This window comes from Mytilus galloprovincialis, chromosome 1 (assembly GCF_965363235.1).
Source record: "Mytilus galloprovincialis chromosome 1, xbMytGall1.hap1.1, whole genome shotgun sequence".
Taxonomy (NCBI): Eukaryota; Metazoa; Mollusca; class Bivalvia; order Mytilida; family Mytilidae; genus Mytilus; species Mytilus galloprovincialis.
This window is the reverse complement of record NC_134838.1, coordinates 18,935,701-18,951,937: the sequence shown is the minus strand read 5'-3', so window position 1 is coordinate 18,951,937 and position 16,237 is coordinate 18,935,701. Positions and strand designations below refer to the sequence as shown.

The window sequence follows — 16,237 nt, the reverse complement described above, 5'->3', positions numbered from 1 at the left end:
AAATTTGGCAGAACGATAATTACTGCAAGAAGTCAAGTTAAATATATGAAGGCAGATAAAATGATATATATAAAGTTAATATAGGAAAGGCCATCCTTCTTGATTTACAAATAGATGCAGAAAAGCTAAAAAATAAATAAATTATATTCCAATGTTGTGATTTTTTTTATTTCAGTTGATGGCTATTGGAATGATTGGAATAATTGGGAAACATGTAATGTCACATGTGGTGGAGGGATACAACAGAGGTCAAGGACATGTGTGGAGCCTCTTTATGGTGGAGCAGAGTGTACAGGCCCTGATACAGACTATCAAGATTGTAACACACAGAGCTGCCCTGGTCAGGACCAAAACAACATTCATATACTTTCTATTTCAGCTTTTCTAACCCAAATTCTCTTTCAGCATTTTGTTAGATTTGATGAAATTGTTGAACTATTTAAAGATTTACATTAAACTTTATCTTTTACTTACATATTTGAGAAAATTTTAAATTATTTCCAAATTCTATTAAAGTAAAAGAAAATAAACATTTTCTATATCACACCAATGTATAATCACAGCTAACCTTGTCTAGCTTTATACAGCGTCTTATATCTATCATGTAACCAGCTTACTCCACTGCAGTATATATATATATATATACATATATTCACTAAGTATATTATTTAAAGACACTAGTATATATATACTTCTTAGATATATTATGAAACAGATACGCTTTATCAGTTAAAACAGTCACATAAATTAGGTTGTTAGTTTTCACATTGGAATTGTTTAACATTTGTCATTTAGGGGTCTTTTATAACTGACTGCAGTAGGACTTTGAACATTGTTGAAGGCCCTTCAGTTACCTATAGTTGTTTAAAATTTCTGTGTCATATGGTCTCATGTGGATAGTTGTCTCATTGGCAATCGTTCCAGATCATCTTTTATATATATATATAAAACTGTAGTTTGGTTATAACAATTATTTATATTAGCTATTCTATACTGACCCATGCTATGGTTGTTATAGTTCAATATATAAGCTATTCTATACTGACCCTTATTGTGGGTATTACAATTCTATATACCGGTATATGCTTTTCTATACTGACCGGCATGGGGTTATTACAATTCTATGTAAAAGCTTTAAAACCCCAAGTCCCCAACCCATCCTTTGAAAATTATTAGGCTTGTACACATTATGCTTTCTTTTCATACTGAACTGATATATACCAGTAACTATCCAAACTATCCTCAATTTATAGACTTTCTACAATGATCCTCTTGTATTGGTAAGTGATATTCATTTCTGATTATCAACCTGACCTTTAAATACCTAGATATACAATTTTGTTTCTTTCCTTCTAATCTTGCTTTGCTTTTATCTTGCCTGCAACATAAGTCATGTAAAGCAATACATAGGTATTGTTCATGGTCCAGTGACTTTAAATTAATTAAAGATGTTGCTGTCCTTAATATTGTCTTTTTCTGAATTTAATGCCGACAAGCAAGACATATCTCTGTGTTATCAGTTTTTTGATTAAATGCTTGCTGACCTAGCTTTTTTTCTTCATTGAATACTTGTTATTTTATGGCGTACAGTTGAAATGAGCCTATCTGATGCACGCTTTCTTCCTTTTTGGTCTCTGTGGTGTAAGTTGTTCATATGCAGGGATCCTTGTGCTTTCTACATCATTTTCATAAAGTTTCTCGGTATATATATATGGGTTTGTTACTTTCAATATTAAGATTTACAAGCTGAATGGTCTTGTTGTTAGCTGACATCATTGTATGCATAAAACTTCAGCAGCTCAGCCAATCACTTTCAGTTGATATCTTTTAATACATAATACATCAGCGATCAGTCAATCACTACTATGCTTGCAAGTAGACACTTGCTTAGGTCTTTTATATATAGTTATATCAAGATGCATTTGAACAATAAATATGTTATAAATTTGACTTTAACTTGATGATATCTTCAATTTGTGTAACTCTAAAAATGCAAGTTTTCTCAACAAAAATTGCAATACAATCTTATAAAATTAATGCTTAGAAAATGGTGTTAAAATCTGTCAAATTAATAGGCTAGATACATATGATTACTTACATTGCCTAAGCAGCTAATAATTTTATCTTTTATTAGACATCTCAATATGAAGCTATTTTGTAAATCTAATTATATGTAGTTGAGGTATGAATTTATGAATATGATACTATTGCAAGATAAATAATCTTAAGAAAATTACTAAAATGATTCATTTAAGTTAGATCTTGTATTATTTTACATGACAAAGTATTACTCTATATGACAAAGTATTGTATTACATGACAAAGTATTATTTTACATGATAAAGTATTACTCTATATGACAAAGTATTATTTTACATGATAAAGTATTATTTTACATGACAAAGTATACTTAACATGACAAAGTATTTCAATGTAAAAGTGTAAAAGTGTTATTTAACATGACAAAGTATTGAACTTTTATTCAGAGTTGAACAGTTGTTTTGTTATTTCTTTCTTTCTATCTAAAGCTATATTGCTGTTGAAGGGTGCATTATTATACAAAACGTTTTAATCTTGTTTATTTTCCTAATCTAATTATTAGATAAATTACATAAATTAGAAAATGAATATTGAAATATTTGAGTTGTCTTACATGTTCTCTGTTTTAAGGTCATTTTTTTGTTGTTTCTTAAATATGAAATAATAACAGAACGTAAAACAACTATAGTTAGTAAAGTTATACACCTTTTAATGTAAACTTGGACTGTAATTTATTCATGGACCTGATAAAGTTTTTCTCTTTGCATCTTTAATTGCCAGTCTTGGTAATGATCAGACATAAAAATCCTTATCATATATAATGAACATTTATTTTTAAAACTTAAACAAACATGTTCACAAGTTCCAATTTTGTAGTTGATGGATATTATGAAGATTGGGGACAATGGGAAAATTGTACTGTTATTTGTGGAGGAGGGACAAAAACTCGAAGAAGAACTTGTATAGAGCCAATGTATGGAGGGGCTAACTGTACAGGACCCAGTGAAGAAGATACTGACTGCAACACACATAACTGTCCAGGTAAGCTTTTTTCTATAAGTCAAAGAAACAACTGCTTCTGATATATAGTCCCAGCTTACACATACAAATTATAATCTTGAAAACACCTCTAGAAAGTTAGAGAGGCAAAGGGGACTTTATATATATGTCCCAAACCCTCTATTACTTATGTCTAAGAAGCTAGATTTCTAGAAAACAACTATACTATCTTCTTTGAATATTGTGAGTGAGAAACTCTATATGCTTTGTGTTTATATTATAGTTGATGGGGTATGGAAAGTGTGGTCTGATTGGACTGACTGCACCACTTCCTGTGGGGGTGGAACCAGTACTAGAAACCGTACATGTACTGGTCCTTATTATGGAGGTGCAGATTGTGAGGGTGTAAAAATAGAAGACACAGGTTGTAACACTAATCCTTGTCCAAGTAAGTCTGAATACTAGTGTCAAAAAAATAATTGTGCATACAAATAAACAATGAATTTGATTTTGCTTGTTTCATAGATTAATTTCAGTACCATTAGTTTATATTGAGCCTAAACATGTTGTTGTTATACGACGTCACATCATAATTTTAGGTATTGTTAGCCCCAAATTTGATTGAATGTTTAAGAAATAATTCATGCAAGCCATAGGTGTAGTGGACATTTTCACATGGCTCAGTCCTTATGTTTAACCAGTTAAGGCACGGAACAGTTAGAAGACAAAGACTGAACAACCAGTTTGAAGAGATTGTTCCTATGCTTACAGTACCTATAAACAAATTCCTGATTTCTCTAATAAACAAGCAAATTTAACTTTCATATATAAGTTCACACTTTAAATAAAGTAGTTTAGATTTGATTGCATGAATAGTTAATAGATATTGTTCTCTGTGCAAGTTTTGTATCCAAGTAAAAGCATTTTTTTTTTTGCCAGGATTGAAGAATCACCATAACATAATATAACTTTAGGTTGAACGAAATTTTCTTTCATCTTTTTATGAGAAAAGAATAAAAGATGGTGTTCCCTATTCCTAAATAATAAGAATACCATTGTATCAAAGCTTCAAAGTCTTCCACTGAAAATAAACAGAGTAGAAAGATTATAACACCATAAAAATGGATAACCATATTGATTTTTTTCTCAAACAAGGTTACAATATCAAAAGGATATCAAACCTGCATTCTACATTGGCTAGAAGTATAAGGGGGAGTTGAGATCAGACAAAACATGTTTAACCCAGCCACATTTTGAATATGTCCCAAATTAGGAACCTCTGGCTTTTTTTAGTCTTGTATGTTTTTAGGTAAAGATTGCATGAAATACAATCAAAACTTTATGGGACTGACTTCATATGACAGATATAAGGCAGATGACTACCTTTTTTCATACACAAAATATAGTGCATTGACCATAACATTGTACACATACTATCCATGAACATTTCCAGAAATTTGTCAATGTAATATATGCTCAGATATTCAAGGTACAAAATGATGTTTCACTTGAAAGAAAATTACATAACTTTTGCAGGGTGCAGGATTCCAATAACTGTTCTAAAAATATAAATTATGTCATTGTTAACCTCATCTTTAAAAAATGGAGTTATCTTCCTTTCGTGTAGAATAGTTGTTTAATCAACAACAATCAATGCCATATTCAACATTACTTCCCACTGATAAATTGAAGCAATCTTTACCTTTCAGTGCTTTCAAGCACTTTGGTTTTAATTTTGGTTCATATATATGTTTCTGACTTTAGTGTGGACACTATTTTTGCTGAACTGGCACACAATTTTGAAAGATTTTGCTAAATGGTGCCTCTGAGTGCAGGATTTTCTCACTGTGTTAAAGACCCGTTGGTGGCCTCAACTGTTTTCTGCTCTTTAGACGTATTGTTTTCTCTTTTACACAATCCCTATTTCCTTTCTGAATTTTAATTCATTGTATATGTTTTTATTGTGAAATTACAAATAATAACTTGATTTGAATATAAAATGGAAAAGTTTATTACAGGATTATAAAGATTTGTCATATATTTCACAGTCACTAACCACTATATAACCTCATACATAAATATATACTAAGCAACCAAAAAACCTTATCCACATACCCTACCAAAGCAAACAAAAACCCCATATACCATTATATAATTGTTGTCTTGTGTTGTCCATTATTGTTCAATGAGTATTTAACACCATTGATTTTTTATTGGTTTTGAGTATATTTATTAAGAACAGATTTTTTCTAAAAGTAGATAGTTATTAATATATATCTTGTTTTAATATTTATTTCAAAGCAGATATGTACAGTTTTTCTATTCCAACATTAATATTTGCTTAGATATATATGTATTTAGAATATTTTTATTACATATTTTAATATTATTGTAACAATTTTCATACTTTTAATATTTACTGCAATAGATAACAATATATTTATAAACAGCACTGCTGAAGCTCACTTGAATTATTTATAACAAAAGTCTCAACTAATTATAGTTAACGGAGATTGGTTTGAATGGGGACCATGGAGCCTCTGTACAGTAACATGTGATGGAGGACTGAGGTCAAGGTCACGTGAATGTGACATGGATTCCTATGGTAATCTGACTGCTGCATGTGCAGGAGATGCCACAGTAACAGAAGCGTGTCATACATTTTCATGCACCCCATATGGTAAGTTCTTTATTAAGAATTAAAGGTAAAGGAATTCACTACATACTATGGAGTCTGTTGGTATCTAACAATTTTTAGATTAGATAGAACAACAATCCTATTTGTTTCATCCTTGATTTAAATATCTTTATTCACATCTTCTGCAGTTTCATTTTTGACTCTATCGCCTCACAAACCAATACTACTAAAAGAATCATAAAAAAAGGCACAAAATTGCACCTAACTTATCAAGATATCATTTAGATATAACTAGGCATCCTATTCTTCTTTTATGCTTTATTGATTTTATTAAAGGACATGGGGTATCCATCCATGTCACAATATCAGTATATGCACAGGAAAAAAAAAACACAAGAAGCAAAGGAACAGTGCTTTTATTGCTGTTCTTCATCTCAAAGTCACAGTGAGGCCCTTATCTCTGAGCTCAAAAACTATGACTTCACTGCAAGTTTAAGACAGCCCCTAGCACATACTTGAGTGGAATTATTTGCCAAAAACAAATGGATAGACTTTGTAAGATGTAAACCACCTAATTGGGTCTGGTACATACTGGGAAGTAGTATACAGTTCCGAAGCATAAGGGTAAATCTTAAACTATGTATCATATATTTGATGTCAATCATTGTTTTCAGATTATCAAACGAGCCTCAAACTATATATATTTTGAAAGATAACCTGTGATTTTACATTTACAGAACCACATTGTAATGGATGGGGTCAACGAGGACTGGTGGACAGTGCACATGCCTGGGTAGCACCTGTAACCAGTAATGGATATCAACTGGATGAAGTTGAAGTGTACTGTGATATGGATTCACATAATGGGACAGGAGTCACTGTCATTGGTAAGAATACATATATAGTTTTAATTACAATAACTGTTTGATTTATTGATCTATTTGTATATGAACATGTTGGCTTTGCACCTTCTACTAGCAGTATGCAATTTGGAAATGTATAGGTTGAAAACGTTTTTTTTTCATTAGAAGCATTACAGGAATATGTACCAAATTCTATGTTACTTTTTTTTCTCAACAAAACAAATTACAGCAAAGATTCATTTACTGCAAAGAATGCATGTCAAATTTAAAAAAAATAAAGACTGAATTATCAAATCTACAGAACAAAATTAAAAGAAGTTATAAAGTTTTTATCTTTTTGTAAGTCTTTTGGGTTTTAGTGTCTTGTCATTTCCATCTTAATCTAATCATCATTATTTTTACAACATAAATTAAAATTTGCATAAAGAAAGTTTTTTTTAAGGAAGTCAACTTTGATATTTCTTCATCTTTCAGGCCATAACAAAGAGATGAAGACTAGAGTGAGTGGATTTGAAGGATCAGGAGACTACGCCCTAATTCTAACTTACAACATTAGTATAGGACATGCAGCATCCATCATTGATGCATCCGAAGATTGCAGGCAGTTCCTTCAGTGGCAGTGTAAAGGTGCAGTCATACATAACCCAAACCAAGAAGGCCATTGGACGACATACTGGACCAATCGAACTACTGCTTACATTCCTGATGGCCAGCAAAAGCCAGCAGCTGATTACTTCCCTGGGGCAGTACCTGGCAGTGGGATGTGTGCCTGTGGATCCAACAACAACTGTAATAGATCTGATGTCACATGTAACTGTGATATCAATGATGCAGATTGGAGGTCAGATGAAGGTTATGTAACAAACAAGGCAGAATTACCTATTGTAGCATTTTATGCTGGTGATACAGGTGAGAATTTTATAAAAACTGTCAGACTACTTTTTAAAAGAGTTATATCCCTTAAAGACAATTTTTACCATTTTCTACATTTTTTCCTTTTTAATAGAAAGATAGAAAAACTTTTAAATAGCAAATATGATCAGCAAGACAATATCTACCAATAAGGACATGTACAAGATCGTAAGTTATCTCCTTATCAGAGTTATTGCCCTTTAATAATCTTTCAATCTGAAATAATTTTGCTTCAGCAGTACATTGTCCAGCTCTGACCAGCATTACAATTTCTGAAAAAAAAACAACACTTTTGAACTTTTTCATCTATTGAATGATCGTGTTTTGTAATTGCTTTTAGCTACAATTATAATTTCATAATTTGAGACATTTATTTTTATATGCCAAATATGCATTCTGTTCAAGGTGAGGTTAGTATTTACTGAATTTCATTTCAGACAGAATATCTAGTAAAATGCAATATGATTGCTCTAAAACGTCTCTGCTTTCTGTTTATAAAACATGCTTGATAACTGATTGCAGAACAGCGTATTGCGAAATCACAATAAAGTATTATACAGACGCATTGCAGGAAAGCGATATGCAATTTTTATTTTCAACAATTCAAATGTAAACTTTGTTTGCTATCTTGAAAGTTGCAAATACAAAGAACAGCTGTTTGTTTTTGATCATTTTTACATATTGATATTTATTAATTTTTTATTTCCATCTATACTCTGTTGATGCTTACTGACACCATTTCAATGTTTTAAGGTGGTGCCGAGGAGGATGCCTATCATGTTATTGGACCATTAGAATGTTATGGAACAGCCTAAATCATCTATCCAATTCCAGGACTCATCTGCTTTCATTTGATGAACTCTTTGTGATCATAGTTGTCATTTTCTTTCCTCTTATTCTGCTTTCTAAAGGTTGCATTTATCAATCCCATCTTTAATCCTAATTAGATTTAGATTTCCTCTAGCACTCCGTTCTTACCTTTCATACATTTCAATAAGTTTTCTTTTGTGTTCTACCTTGTTTAATCCAATGTAGATGTTTCACTGAAATACCTTTTTTATTTCTGGATTTACAAAGAAAAAAATATTATCAACACTGCATATTCATGATTTGTGTGTGAATTTGGAAATATCAATAACTTCTCTGGTCAGTACCAAAAAAAAAGTTTCTGATACATCATATTCAACAATCAAAGGTCAAACCACTGTCAAGGATCTGTATCTATAAAGGTTAGCACCATCATCTCTTCTAATGTACACAGGAAGGTTGACCTCACTGACATTTAAAGGTCAAAGGTCAAGTTTATGTCAAATGTAAAGGTTGAAATTTATTCACCACAATGCTGATTAATTAGATTTTGTCAATTTTGATCAGATTTAGTATACATTTTACTATCAGATAATGACCCACACTGTATATGTCAAGGTTTGAGATAAAAAGATTCATAGCAACAAATTGTCTATATTTAAAAGACTTTTTTTTTTATTAAAGGCCTACTTTCATCATTTTTGATATACATTTTTAGCTTAAGGATGGAAAAAAAAACTTGTTCTTTGTCAGTTCAGTGGTTTAAAGTCAACATTCTGCCCTGAATCACTATGAAAAAGAAATCAGAATTTTTCATTGTTGTGAGGTGGTACCTCACTATGCAGTTTCCTTTGGTGACAGCCTGTCAGTATCTGACATTTTTATGGCCCCGCAACAAAGTTGTCGGTGCCATATAGTTGTACCTTTGTCCGTAATGCCGACATTCCGAAATTCCGTAATTCTGTCATTCCTCACTCCGCAACAAACCATTATACAGATTTTTTTTCTAAATGTCTTCAGATATTGGGCTGATTTTTGGTATGTTAGTTAATCATTTTTGCCGAAATTACAGGCTTTGAACTTTGATAAATTGTTGAAAATCACAGTTATAAGGAAAAATTCTGTAATTCCTTAATTTTGTCATTCCGCAAAAAACCATTATACAGAGTTTTTTTCTAAATGCCTTCAGATATTGGGCTGATTTTTGATATGTGAGTTTACCATGATGAGTTACAGATCAAGTTTAAGTTTTGTTCTGCTTGACTAATTTTGGGCAAATTTACGGGCTTTGGACTTTGATAAATTGTTGAAAATCACAGTTATATCATATATGGACTTTTTTTTCTAAAGTCTTTTAGATATTGGGCTGATTTTTGGTATGTTAGTTAATCATGATGAGTTACAGATCAAGTTTAAGTTTCATTCCGCTCCGCTAAGTTTTGCCGAAATAACAGTCTTTGGACTTTGATAAATTGTTGAAAATCACAGTTATACGGACTTTTTTTTAAAACTCTTTCAGATATTGGGCTGATTTTTGGCATGTGAGTTAACCAAGATGAGTTACAGATCAAGTTTAAGTTTTGTTTTGCTCCGCTAATTTTGCCGAAATAACAGGCTATAAACTTTTATAAATTGTTGAAAATCATTGTTATACAGACTTTTTTTCTAAACGCTTTCAGTTATTGGGCTGATTTTTGGTAAGCAAGTTACTCATGATGAGTTACAGATCAAGTTTAAGTTTCATTTCGCTCTGTTTATTTTTGCCGAAATTACGGGCTTTGGACTTTGATAAATTGTTGAAAATCACAGTTATACAGACTTTTTCTAAACTCTTTCAGATATTGGGATGATTTTTGGCATGCGAGTTAATCAAGATGAGTTACAGATGAAATTTAAGTTTTGTTCCGCTCGGCTAATTTGGCGGAAATAACAGGCTGTGGACTTTGATAAATTGTTGAAAATCATAGTTATACTGACTTTTTTTCGATATGCCTCCAGATTTTGAGCTGATTTTTGATATGTGAGACTACCATCATGTTTGTGTCCACATTTGTTACTGAAATTGCAAATTTTTAACTATTTTGAGACGGGCCATTCTTGTCGCTTTGACACATCTAGTTCATATTTAAAAGAGCAGCATCCTAACCTGTTTCATTATCCTTGCTTTAAATATCTTTGTTCACACCTTTTGCAGTTACATTGTACAAATTGTACCACATCACTCCTTTCCCCCCATAGTTTATACTTTTTAGTGACAGTAGTTCTATTTTTTTTTCAGATTATCATGCTTTTTACTTCCATTATTATAGTTATGATGATTGGTTTATATAATCCTTTAGCAATTTTTTTTTTTTAATCATAAATACTCTCACTTCCTATTCTATTTATATACCTTCAATACACTCTTTTATTTAAAATTACTTTTGATACCTTTTTTGTACTTTTACCAAAGCAAGAAATATATCAACTGTATTTATTCTATATAGTCTTTAAAAAGATAATAAATATAATCTAATCTGATATATATATATAAAGCTAATTAATCATTTTTATGAAAGAGGTAGGGGAAGGGGGGGGGGGGAGGGCTTCTTTGACATCAACTGATTCACAGGATACATTTTTAAAGAGATTCAGGGAGAAAATAAGGAATTTCTTTATATAAAGATAATTATGTCAAATTAGAAGCAGCCCATAGATGTGGGTCCACTGGGGCATAGAAATATGGTCTTCCTATCTTTTTCTGATTGGCAGTAAAACCTTTACCAAAGTGGGGGTTTCGATTTGGCTTTCTGGGATGTATGAGCTTGCAGCCATGCATGTCCAGTCAGAATAAGGTCAATATTTACTGATTATATGGTGTGGAGAGAATGGCATACTCTCTGTACCTGAAAGAACCTGAGCAACAACTTGGAGCGGTCTATAGGTGGCTTCTTGCAAGGTGAAACCTCAGTTCCTACCCAACATATTATTGTTTTCCAGTGCAAGTCCATATTTCCCAGCCCATCATCCCGATTGCACCTTATGACAGGACCTACCTCTTATATTGATAGTTAATTTGTTCTTGTCCTTAACATTTATAAAATATTTACCCCTGGACATAAGACACAACAATCAATCAAATTAGAATTATCAGTTGATATTATGCAAATCTTTACCTTTTAACATTGCACTGCTTTACATTTAACTCACTGCTTAAATTGATTTACTGCATTTTAGGTAATGAGGGAGTTGAAGAAGGAGTCGTTACCATTGGGAGAATATACTGTACAGGAGATTCAAATCTTTAAAAGCGCTTACAGATATACAGTATATAGCGCAAACAGAAATCACCATAAACTTAGATATAGACTTATAAAGTGCATACAGATATCACAATCAACCTATATCTAATCTTTACACATAGATAGCGCTGTAGTGTATTTTATGCAAATTTTATACCACCAAACTCTTAAAACTTTAGATTTATTTTCATATTGTTTTGACAATCGGTTTTAAAATGAAATTTGTCAAATTTCAATGTTTAACATTTTCTTTAAAATAGATTAAACTATTCAGTTTTGTAAAGCTGGTTTAGAAATTAACTTCAAAAATGGTTTGACAAATTTTCCTTTATCTATCAACATATTTTTGAATTTTAATTTATTTTTTAAGGTTGACATTTATTTTGAACATTGTTCTTTAATATTATTATTTATATTTATCATATTTTACATTTTACTTATATTGAAATGTATTTGTTAGATTTGTTATTATTCTATTTAATATTTAATTTTTATTATTGATTTTTTAGTTTTTTTAAATATGCTTTATTTACAGTGTTTTATATACAAGATGCTTTTTTTTTATTTCAAGATCTACACTTTTTTCATCCACTCAAATGTATTTATATATAATTGGATGCAAATAGCGCAAGCAATTCCATATATTAATGTTATATAGGATATGGCTTTTTAAATTTACTGCAAATATTTCAATGATATAGAAGCAGCGACTCATTTAAGCAGCGAATTTTGCTAGCATTTTATAAGTTCGAAAATTAAATGATATTGATAAAGCACTTTCTTGTTAAAAACAAATCAGAGTTATTTGTGAGGTCCCTCATGGGATCCTGGATTCTGTGAATACCAGGCAGATATATATTGAATATCTGATTAAATCTGAAAATATTTAAATGATTTTTGATTTCTTACCATTAATTTCTACTCTTAGTGAATACCAACATTTCAGATCATTTAACATACATCATAAAGATAGAGTGACTTTTTTCTCAACTGATAACTTAGCAAAAATTGTGAGATACCCTCCATTAGGGGCCTCGTAAGCAGTAAAAGGAATGTTGAATTATTTAGATACTTTTCTGATGTATTCTTTGTAAAATTAAAACAGGCACTAAAAACGAAGAGGAGGGTTACCATGTAATTGGTCCAGTACGATGTTATGGTACAATCACGTCAGTGTAGATAGATGTTGTCTTTCATTACCCTAAATGTTGTATTCCTCACCATGTAGAAGACAATTTACGATATAATAGTACTTTTAAAATTATTGATTATTAATAGCAAAACATAGATATTAGCAATGAAATGTAATAAATAATTTGACTCAATGTACTTGCTTTGGATTTTTGACATTATCTGCAGTTAAATGCTCTCTCTTCTAGTATTTCAGGTTCAACATGCTACATGTATTGCTATATTGATATAAACTTAATGTTTGTTAGGATTGTTTTATTGTTATTTTAAAGCTACATAGTGAATATGTTGATCTTATGACACAACATTCAAAATTCAGTTTGATATAATGTGCAAGTCCAGCTCAGTTTTTAAAAAGCAATGGGAAACAATTTGCAGAGAACCTTTGAGACTAAAAAATAGATCATATGTTTTATTTTCTTAAAAATTGCTCCTAAATATTTTCTTTCGGAATCTACAATTTTTAGTCTCTTTCCTTTGAATGTTAACATATTTTAAAAGTTGTTTTTTTCGAAAGTTGGCCAAATAAGGCGTTGTCCCAAATATCAAATTTCATTCATTCTGCTGCTTGAAATGGGTAATGGATATACTCTTGTTCTCTGATTGATTCTATAAAAACCATTATTTGCAATATACAAATGCAACTAGAGTTTTCCATTAATCTTTTGATATTTCTTATCTTTAATAAATAAATTATTCCATGTCAAATAATTACATGGATCTTGGTCATCAAATATTTTTAATATTACATCATATGTGTATATATTTGTTTGAATTATTAATATCCTGATAAACAATATATTAAATTTAAGGAAAAAAATCACAACTATTCAATTTAGTATACTAATCGATGGATTATGATATCTTTTAAATTTTACCTTTTGACAAAAATCTAGATCAATATACAGGCCAGTAGCCAGGAATTTTCAAGGAGGGTTACAGCGACTCAGTTCAAACAAAATCTCAACTTTAATATTTCTTGTTTTCAAAACCCCTTGGCTATGGGTCATGATTTATTTATTTATAATACATATGTTAGCAGAATATCAATTTGTTCATATATATATTGTGTATTTAACAAACATAATTGTTGTGATAAGTTAACTGTTATTGAATTTACTTTTTGTGAATGATTAATTGGACATAATTAAGCCTTCCCATCCTAAACTTTTCTTTGACTGAATCTAATTTGCTTACCAGTCTTGTATCTTTGTGTTTATATAAAAAAAAATATCCTTATGTAATACTGTTCTAATATGGACTGTGAAGAACTTTTTAACTGAATTATTAATCGATTAGGACTTGATGAATTCAGTAAGAGAGTTAGTGAGAGATTTTTAAGTAGAGGAATCTAGAAGATTTGATACATACGTATGAAGATGTGAGGAATATGTCAAGAGAAAGCAACAAAACAAGCAAAAATTATTAAGATAGAAGAATTTCATATGAAATATTACATATAGATATAATATACATGAAATATCCCTGTTTTCACATGGTTTGTCTTTCTTATTGGACAATATAGAAAGAAGATTCTTTATAGCCCGTATTAAGATATGAATAAAAGAAGAAGAGGGGCATATATCAATGATAGAGCAATCCAGCAAAATATATAGTGTGCATGAACTATCATTTTCTACCTGCCTGTTCCTACACCATTTGGAAGGTAGAGAATTAAAAAAAATGTCATTTGAAATTATCTTTTGAAAAGAAAATCCTGTTTATCTAAGCAATTACACTTGTATGCTTGAATTGTCCAATTAATCAAAATATGAATATTTATAAAGTTGTTAATTTTAAAATTGTTGGTAGATATATACAGATAAGATTTGAATTTTTATATTCAGTTCTTAAAGTTTGTAGAGCGAAAAACATATTTTAAATTCATTCATTAAGTTCCTTTGGCTAGATGAAACACTTCCCTTACTTAAATCTCCATTTCTTTGAAACATTATTTACAGTGTTTCCTGTAATGTCTCTTCTGTTTATCAGACCTATATTCCATATAATTATATGTTAAACTGTATCCATCTTGGATGCTGCATTGATAGAATCCTGATGGAATTCATCAAAATTCTAATTTATGATATCATGGTAGATATAACAGCTATTTATTTAATAAACTCATCATAGATACCAGGACTAAATTTAGTATATACGCCAGATGCGGGTTTCATCTGGGACAACATCCCTAATGCGCCTCAAAATGAGGAACTCAAAAGTCACGTGTAAAGAAAAAATCTCTGTGTAATGATATTGGACATGTTTCTATTTTTAACAAATGACTGAACTTAATTATTTGTGGTGATTAGGAAAGTAGAGGAACATAGAATAAATGTGTAAAAACTATGGAGCTATTGAATGTGTTCAAAGTATTAAATTTTCAAAGAACTTATTGTGTTAAAAAGGGGATATTTTACCACAAGGAGCCGCATCACAAAAGGATGTTCGGGGTTTGCTAATTTACGGAAAAGGTAATCTCACTTCGTACCCCGAAAATTTAACCACATATGTGAAAATGTCACAGCTTCGAAACGAGCTATCATACATATCCAAGTTTACGATATGGACTGAGCTACAGGAAAAAACGTTACCATTACCGCCTATGTAAAAACAATTAAAGATATTGAGCCATCTACATCAGTGAACCTCAAATCCAAAAAAGTTAAAAAGGCCAAATAAAGTACGAAGTTGAAGAGCATTGAGAACCAAAATTCCTAAAAGTTTTGCCAAATACAGCTACGGTAATCTATGCCTGAGATAGAAAAACCTTAGTATTTCAAAAAATTCAAAAATTTGTAAACAGTAAATTTATAAATAAAACCATATCAATGACAATTCATATTTAAATGTATTTGCCATCTGCATGCAGATTTCTCCTAAATTTTTCTACAACTGAGAGTATTTTTATATAGAACAATAATTATTTGAAGAAAAGCCCTTAATAAAACAAGATATTTATTATTAATAGGTTGGCTAAAATATTTACCACTACAAAATTTACTGTCGCTATCAAGACTACCAACAATTTTAATAGTATTTGATGTTATTATTACTTGTTTTGTTCAGCTTGAACACTGTTATTAAAAATAATAAAGCACATGCAAATGAAAGATGTTTTGTCTTTACTGAGAATATGACTGCATATTCAAGTTATTTTTATGGTGTGTCAATTAAGAGATAACTGTATTGTATTTGAAGCTTTAAGGCCATGGACTTCCGCAAAGCTTCAAATACAATACAGTTATCTCTATTCTAATGCAAAACAAGTTCACAATTAAATTTCAATCATTATTTCAGCGTAAAATCTTCATTAAAGAAAATTCCGCGAAAAGATGTTATCTTTGGTCCCTACACTAGGTGATGTCATAGGTATGCTTCCGGCGTCAAACATAAACAGCGGGCGTTTCCGGCTTCTGTGCTGCTTCTGAATGTAATAAGATTTGATAAAAAGAAGATTTTAAGGTGCAACCTGTGAGTTTTTTTGGCTTATTATTGTAGAAATT

General features: G+C 30.6%; 1 protein-coding gene across 1 annotated transcript in view; it reads left to right on the top strand.

Annotated features, from left to right (window-relative positions):
• The window catches only part of LOC143068235 (SCO-spondin-like), a 65,150-nt gene extending 49,306 nt beyond the window's left edge, over positions 1-15,844 (top strand). Inside the window, exons 27-33 of the mRNA XM_076242136.1 lie at positions 176-340; positions 2,917-3,081; positions 3,323-3,487; positions 5,543-5,719; positions 6,415-6,564; positions 7,015-7,449; positions 11,476-15,844. Of these exons, the coding sequence (XP_076098251.1) occupies positions 176-340; positions 2,917-3,081; positions 3,323-3,487; positions 5,543-5,719; positions 6,415-6,564; positions 7,015-7,449; positions 11,476-11,546 (1,328 nt within the window). The 3' untranslated portion in view covers positions 11,547-15,844. The remainder of the gene's footprint in view (positions 1-175; positions 341-2,916; positions 3,082-3,322; positions 3,488-5,542; positions 5,720-6,414; positions 6,565-7,014; positions 7,450-11,475) is intronic.
• Positions 15,845-16,237: the final 393 nt, after the last annotated feature.